The 7,797-nt window shown below is 55.9% G+C and overlaps 3 protein-coding genes across 3 annotated transcripts; all 3 read right to left on the bottom strand.

The window, feature by feature from the left end:
- Window positions 1–776: 776 nt before the first annotated feature.
- PHACADRAFT_102889 (uncharacterized protein) lies at window positions 777–1,463 on the bottom strand (the record flags this gene model as incomplete). The annotated part of the gene is made up of 1 exon (XM_007399946.1): window positions 777–1,463. One exon carries the CDS (start codon window positions 1,461–1,463, stop codon window positions 777–779), a length of 687 nt encoding a protein of 228 aa, XP_007400008.1.
- An 808-nt stretch (window positions 1,464–2,271) lies between these two features.
- On the bottom strand, window positions 2,272–2,842 carry PHACADRAFT_262710 (uncharacterized protein; the record flags this gene model as incomplete). The annotated part of the gene is made up of 3 exons (XM_007399945.1): window positions 2,603–2,842; window positions 2,368–2,540; window positions 2,272–2,314 (listed from the first exon to the last, which is right to left on the bottom strand). Coding segments are annotated over exons 1-3 (357 nt in total), but the record flags the coding sequence as incomplete, so codon positions are not given.
- A 509-nt stretch (window positions 2,843–3,351) lies between these two features.
- Window positions 3,352–7,596, bottom strand: PHACADRAFT_177570 (uncharacterized protein; the record flags this gene model as incomplete). Its single annotated transcript, XM_007399944.1, has 3 exons — window positions 3,352–5,397; window positions 5,447–7,527; window positions 7,553–7,596. The coding sequence occupies 3 exons, from the start codon at window positions 7,594–7,596 to the stop codon at window positions 3,635–3,637; spliced, it is 3,888 nt and encodes a 1,295-aa protein (XP_007400006.1). The 3' UTR covers window positions 3,352–3,634.
- Window positions 7,597–7,797: the final 201 nt, after the last annotated feature.

Below are 7,797 nucleotides of genomic sequence, written 5' to 3'. Positions count from 1 at the left end.
CAAGGAAAACTTTTGATGGTCCTGAAATTGCCATTTCTGATGGATTTTGAAGCTATTTTATGAGCTAGAAGATTTTTACCTGAGATAAGTCAGAAACGTCCTAGAAATGTACTATAAATTTGCCGTAAATGGTAATTTTAGAATCATTAAAAGTTTTCCTTGCCCGGACCTTTCCTCATTGCAAACATGAGGCGGAAATGATTTCTACATATGTTCTTTCAGATGTCCTGAAATGCGCCACAAAGTCTCCTGAAACATGAACTCTTTGCTGTACTGAAATGTAGCCATATTGAGTCATTTCAGGTTCATTTCAGGCTACACAAAATTTATCATTTTCCTGCACCGCAAATGGCTACGAAAGTGGTAGCAAATCTATCATTTTGGGACACCAGAAAGCCCCGGTTAAGTCTTCGAAAATGAAACAGTTTTGATGGCTTGACCAGGACATTTCAGGTGATCTGAAACCAGCTCATGCCCGTAGTGTAAATATCTCAAAATGAAGCAAAGCGTCGAGTAGTATCAGACGAGCGATGAAGGAAGATCCAGACAATAAGCCCTACTACGTACTATCCGAGAATAAAAATTGCGTTGGTAATAGTATGTGCGTGCATGTCAAGTCCGAAAGGTCCGAGATGAGGATATCACTGGAGAAGCATAGGTGTAAAGAGAGTATGACATCGCGCATGCGCAGACATAAACGCCGGCATCGTGCTCTGCTAATTAGATGTGCGGTCATGAGAAGCGTCAGTCCACGCAAAGAGGCATGTCAGCGCTACCTATTCCTTCCTAATCTGCCTATCTAACCAGCGCGGGCTGCCGCTGATGACGGACTCCCTTTTTGCTTGCGCTTGAGCGAAGCTCTGGTCGGGCTCCACTGGCGTCGGCGATAACGGCGACAGCGGCTCCGCGTTCTTGATTACCAGACGCATTTGCTGCGGCTCCACGACCGGCGAGCCAGCGTTCCCGCAGTCGATATCGCGGTTGGGGTCATACAGCGACTCGTTGATCGGCTGGTTCTGAGCGCGTTCCCACGAGCGCCTGAGCGAGTGGGACGGCATGGGGTGGTGTGATGGGGCGGTCTGCGTCGTGTACGTAGTCTGCTGCGTGAAGGTCGTTTGGTGCGTCGCTGTCGTCGCTGTGGGGCTTGCTGGACCCGATGGGTATGAAAGGAGACCGGCTTGCGAGATTGGGCGCCCATGCTGTGCGACCGAGCCGTCGCCAACAACAACGGGAGTACCGTATATGACTGTTCGCGTCTGCTGGTCGGGGCCCATCACGTCAGGCACAATACGCGTGAGATCAACCTGGCTCGAGCCTTGGACGAGTGGGTCGACGAAGCGGCTGCCTTCGTTTGGAGGCGGCCAAACAGATTCGTGGAAGATGCTGCCCGAGGAGGCCGCGCGCATGCCCATTAAGTACGGTGACGAGGACTGAAGCGGCGACGCAGCATGAAATTCTTGCATTGGCGGTATCGGAGTTGAGGGCGGATGCGAAGCTCCTGATGCCGACGTACCGCGGTTGTGTACACTGAACGGACGCGAAGACGACGCGACCGATGCTGGGTAGTCGCGGTATTGCGTCGTGGTGCCAAGTCCGGCATCACCCAACCAGTCGTCTTCATCTTCGTCCTCCAGCAAGCTACGTCTACCCCTGCCAAATACCCTGAGTTTCTTGTAGTTCATCCGGATTTTGTCGGAGCGCCGCAAGAAGATCACGAGGGCGACGACGATGATGACGAACACCGTCCCGCCAATGGCACTGCCCGTGATAATGGCACGATTCGATCCACCTGATGATCCTGACGAGGACGGATCCGGTAGAGTAGTAGGTATGGCAGTGGTGAACTAAGAGCAAGCGTCAACACAGTACGAATCGTGGCAGCGCGTGAATACGGACTGTTGTAGGCTGGCCGTTGACGTTCGTCGTAACAGTGGAGTAAATGGTCGTGAGAATACCACTCGAGGTGCTGATCGAGCTACTGCTACTACTGCCAACATTTAATTCTCCAGTCGGAGTAGGGCTTGGTGCTGGCGTGCTTGTTCCCGGAGTGCTGGTAACTAATGACGTCGAAGGACTACTTGATGAAGCACCGGCCGGAGATGTGGTCGCAGACGTCGATGCAGCTGCAGTTGACGAAGTCTGCTGAGTGGTCGGAATTATAGATGGCCGAATGACAGAGGATAGTGAAGTCGGTATGGATGACGATGTCTGTATAGAGGTATCGGACGTCGGTAGACCGGAAGTCTGAGACGTCGCTTGAGTTTGGCTTGTACTTTGAGACTGACTTTGAGCCTGAATCTGGGACGATGGAGGTCTAACGTATTCTGTTCAAAGCTATGACATATATATCTGTAACGTCGGACTCACGGGACTGCGGAGGACTGGCCTGAGCCATTGTCCGACGGGGCTGAGGGGCCTGAAGTGGGGGTAGAGTCGAGACCTAGAGAAACCGAAGGTAACAACGCGCTGTTTCCTCCTATCAGTGGGTTGGAGTTGCTTGTGTCTTGCCTGCGATGGGGAAGCGGGGAGTGGGACGGCAGCTAATAGAGACAAGGATTTACATATGCCGTCGGTGATTTCGTCAAGAACTCATGATACATACGGGCGTCGCATACGATAGTCCCAGCTCTTCAAAATTTCTCGCGTCTCCGTCCTGGTTCTTCGCCCACTTGCTCAGCTGAGTCGCAAACGGGGGAGATTCCACGCCCAGTCTTCTAACGGCGGCATTATATGCCCGTGACATTTCTGTCTGGTCGAAGCGATAAAGTAAAGAGCAGCTGGAGGAAATTATGCAATCCCTATATAAACACGGCAAAAAAGAAGGAAGATCCTAGACGACGATGAGTGCAGTGTTGGTGGGGACGAAAGTACAAGCGGCGTCGGTCGTCCGGTTGTAAACGCTTGCCCGACGATGAACCGTAAGAGGCAGGTCGCATCAGCCCGACTTCGGACTTCGAACTCTCCCCTGTATTCGTTGCAATGTCTTCCCAGGAGAGGGAAAAGGGCAGATGATAAACTGGCAGGAGCAAACTATTCCGACTGCTTGAGACAGTCCACACCCGAGCTATACGTGAAGGGGCGAGTCTTTGGGACGTCGTCGTGTAGGCTTGGAGCCGCCGGATAGCACTTAGGCGCCGCTGCAGAGGCTCGGACATCCCCATACAATTTGATACTCTGCCCTCCCCAGATCAGATCGAAACATTGCCTCCCCTCCCAAAACGTCCTGAAAGTATTTTGGCGAAACCGGGACTCTCATACCGACTGATTCAAGACCTTTGTTATGGACCTCTACGGCCATCATGTCATCTAAATGGGACCTGCAGTGAAAATCGCTTCGAGGTGCCTCCTGCGCCAAGTCTACATTTGCACCCAATGTGCGTATAACGTCAATGCAGAGTCCATATATTTCTCCATCTCTTCCTAAATGCGACGGTATATATACACAAATGATTGGGTGCAGACACAGGATGACGAACATTGAACATGCGAACGAGGTATAATGGGATGAAAGCGAAGGACAACGTATGCACGATAGCAAATATTACGCGATGGACGACAAACAAAGAGCGCGAATTGCACTTACTGTGAACCGGGTATCAAACGTACACGATTCGACGCAGGGGCGAGAAACTGTTCAACCCAATTCCGAATGGGCTGCGAGTAGCGACTTCATCTCGACGATGCACTCGGAGCACCGCACGTATACGTCCCGCGCGTTCTCCAGGAGCGGGCGAATATTCTCCGGCGTCATGGCCAGCGAGATCCCTCCACCGCCCGGTAATAGGATCTGCTTCGAGTCGGGGGTTTCGACAGGTCCTTGCCATGCCGGCGGTGGGGAGCGCAGCGAGCCGGTTCCTTGAGCCGTTTTGCCATTTCGAGACGTGGGCCGCTTCGTGCTGGGGCCAGCGTATGACTGTCGCTTGCTTTTCGAAGTTGTCTTCTTGATCAGACGGGCTGACATGCCGTCGAGTTCGGCGAGCTCCTTGACGTCGGACAACTTCGTCGAGCGCGTATGCGAACCGCTGCGCTCGAGGTCGGAAGCTAGGACCTGGGCTCGAGCTTGAGACAGTGTTGGGGGTGGATCTGCGAATGGTAGAGACAGTTGACTGGCATTTAGGTTCCCTCTTGAAACCTGTGCCGCCTCTTGCGCGGAAACGTACATCGAGCGGTGCTTCTTCCGTCTTACCGTCGCCAGGCCTGATGCCTCTACAGCTTCCAAATCTGACGCAGACTCGATCTTATCCCAGTCTTCTTCCGGTGCCGAAGGGGGATACGGGCTCGCAGAGCTCGCATGCAAATCGTCCCTAGACAGTTCGCGACCAGGGCCCGATGATGGGCTACTCTTCGCCGTCGAAGACCTGCTCTTCTGGCCGAGCTTGAAGAGAGATGCGAGAGATGGCCTTCGTGGCGATGAGCGATGCGTCACTGACGCTGGCGTAGTATACGGCGAATTCGGATGTTCACGGAGGGACGTGACCGACTCAGGCCCGGTACTCGTCTTCGCTGGTGGGCGTTGAGCGGCGGAAGGATCCGGCGATTTCGGCAAGTTGAGCGACGACATGGTGCCCATGGACACACTCGATGCCGATGTGGGTATCGGAGGAACCGTCGGCGAGTGATGCCCTCCATGTTTGCCAGCGTGGCTCTTCTTCAACGACCGCAGCATGTCTCGTAGCGCACGCATACCGAGGCGGCCGCTCTTGCGCCTAGGACCAGTTGCCGATCCATGCGCTGCTGTATCGTGTTGCGACGAATACTCGCTCGGTAGAGTGACTGTGCTGCTCATAGCATCGCCCCAGCGCCAATCCCTGTTGACATCCTCAGGGTGCGAATCGAGAGTCACGATCGCTGACAAGTCCGGGCTACTGAGCATGTCACGCAGCAGGAGCAGCTGTCGATGGCTCAGGTCGTGTCGACCTGTCGATGCACGCCATTGCGAGGGGTTACTAGCCGAACCAGCGGCGACAACGAAGGGCACTTGGGGTTTCGTCTCATCGCCAGCGAGTGTGATTGCCCTTTCACGACTCCTTCGTCCGTCGGCCACCGGTGTATGAGAACGTTCTGTGTGCAAAGCAGATGAACTTGATGACGGCGGTTGCACTGGTGCTCCGCCGCCAAGCTCGACGAGTAGCTCGGCGCATTCCCACGCTATGCGGTATTTGCTCTCCAGACTATGATAGGCTGCAGCAAGTTCGCGGTGCTCAGCCGTTCGCTTGGAAGCCTGCGACGACGCTTGAGGATTCGTGTTGGATCGCGCCCTGTAGCCAGGAAGCGGAAGGCCGAAGAGAGTAGGTGGCATGACGCGAGGCTGCGTTTCCTCCACTGGCGCGACTTCGACCAGCATGGCCTGAAAGTTGACAACGAGACCGTGATACGTGGTCTGCAGCTCTCGTAGGTCTATGGCATGGATTAGGACAGTTGCATCGCACATGGAACAACAACTCACGCTCGACGCTGTAAGCAAAATCCCGCACCATACCCAAGTCTCTCCGGAGGCCTACCTGAGCCTGGCTGATTCGTGTAGGAATCTTGAGGTCGCCCAGGGAGTTGCGTCGTGCAATGGGAATATCCACTTCTTTGCCCTTTGGTGGTTGGGTTGCGCGGCCAAGCGACGCCGATTGCGGTGACACGGAGAGCTTCGATAGTGTCGATGACGCAGGTGGCGAACTTGAATCGAATACCTTGACGGTGCCGGAATGCGAGGACGGCACGGATGAGAGCGCTGATTCAAGCGCTGTATCTAGCCTACTATCACGGACGACGGGTTCAGACGTGCTCTTGCTCATTTCACGCGATGGCGATGGCGATGGCGGTCGAAGCTCAATTGGCGGCAGAAGCGACTTATCGTCGATAGAAAGACGTGGGGCGATGCGCAACGGCGGGCGGGGCGTGATGTCCAGCCCATTGTCAGAGGCCGTGTGCTCGGACAAGCGGGGCACCGCAGTTGCTGCAGTTGATGTGCTGGGGCGCGACGGCCCTTCAGGAGACTTGTCTTTCTCGTGTACAGTCGTTTTGGACCTCCTATGTCTTTTAGTCAGGCTGATGCGCCGCATTCCGCCCATGAAACTCCTACTCCCGGACTCAGGATCGAGGCTGCTGCGCGACTTGCGTGGGGTTCGCATATCGTCGTCCTGAGATGATGGTGCGTAGCTGACACGTCTGCTCGAGACATCGTCCACGCTCGCGGACGCGGAGCATGGCACAGAGGAGCCGCGGCTACTTATCGTTCGACGACTACTGTGGCTGGCATGACGAGATCCATGGGGACGACGCAGCGTTCGGGGCGTCCCAGCAACCACAGACGGCTCGGGCGCAAGAGACTCGCGCTTACTTGCCATGTCGGTAAGGTCCTTAGGAAGCGCCTGGCGTATCTTTTGCTTGCGCTTCGACGGCGTTTCATGCTGGTCGAGGCCAACCATGGCCAGGAACTTGTCCACGGACTTTTCGTGTTTGAGCGGTAGGGTCGACGCGTTACTTGGTGGCGAGCCGGTCCCCGCGCCAGGGCCGCCACCCGCGCGAAAAAACCACCTCGAAGCTGGGGGAGAGGACGGGACCGCCATCGACGCCGGCCGAGAGGTGGTAACTTGGGGTTCGCGCTGTTCGTCCAGAGCCAAATCCACGGGACCCATACTAGCCCGCTTCTTGCGCGCCGCGCCCCACTTCTTGCCCACGGAACCTATGCGTGAGACGAGCGAACTTTTGCCAGCGCTCGAGGGTGTCGCATCTGGGGGAGAGTCGTGCGGTGGGGACTTTGAACGTTCCGGTGTGACGGGAGGAGGGTCGCTTTGGTCCTCGAGTTCATAGATGTTTGCATCGACGCGTGGCGGTCGAGACTTTTTGCGAAGTCGGCGTCGCTCGCGTGCATGATGTGTGGGCGGACTGGGTGGAAGAGCGCCGAAAGAGCTGGTAGAGAGCGTTGGACGTAAAGCGAGATGGGTTGTGGACGAGTACGAGTGCCCGGCAACCGATCCGTGCCCAGACACAGGAACAGAAAACACAGAAGCAGCTGGCGACCTTGGAAATGGCTGCGGATCGAGACGACTGTCGACGAAGGATGATGGGATGGGAGGCACTGGCGGTGGCGGGGACTCGTGGAGAAGAACAGAAGGGAACGCACCGCGCCGGAACCGCGACGTCAGTGTCCTGTCTTCCTCTCTGTCCCCAATTCCAAACTCGCTCCCCTCCTCGTCTGACCAATCCCATCTCGCGCTTTTCTTGCTCGGAGACGTTTGTCTGTCCTCGAAGTCGTCGTCCCAATTCTCGGTCGCACGGCGGCGTCGCGACTTAGGAGGTGTACGCATGTGCGATGGGGAGTTGGTGCTGTCCTGAAAGTCGACATCCCAGTTCTCGGTGTCGGCACCGATTCTCTTGGGGGGAGTGGACGGACCAGGTTGAGCCCAGCCGTAAGTGTCGGAACTGACGGTTCTGTGGCTCAGGGATGCATCCTTGGCCGGTGTGGATGTGATGTTCGTATGACTTTCGCTTACAGGCTGGAAGTCAAAGTCGTCATCCCAATTTTCTGTCACGCTGATCAGACCATGCGTTCGGGGACAGGACGAACGACTTGCCAGCGACACGAGGCCCTGAGCCACTCATCCAACTGTCTTGTGATCGCTATGCGAAATGATGACTGCAGCCGTGCGTACAACGGCGGAGGACGATGAGGTATAGAGTGTAGGGTGCTAGCGGTGCCCTGCTTACCGCGCGGTTCCCACGGTAAGACGCGTGTTTAGCATGAATCACGTGCCACCTTCGTCGCGGAAGCGCCTGTGACCGTGAGCATCACCGCGTCGAGGG

Source organism: Phanerochaete carnosa (genome assembly GCF_000300595.1).
Source record: "Phanerochaete carnosa HHB-10118-sp unplaced genomic scaffold PHACAscaffold_10, whole genome shotgun sequence".
NCBI classification, from domain to species: Eukaryota; Fungi; Basidiomycota; class Agaricomycetes; order Polyporales; family Phanerochaetaceae; genus Phanerochaete; species Phanerochaete carnosa.
The sequence above is the reverse complement of the archived record's forward strand: the minus strand, read 5'-3'. Positions and strand labels throughout refer to the sequence as shown.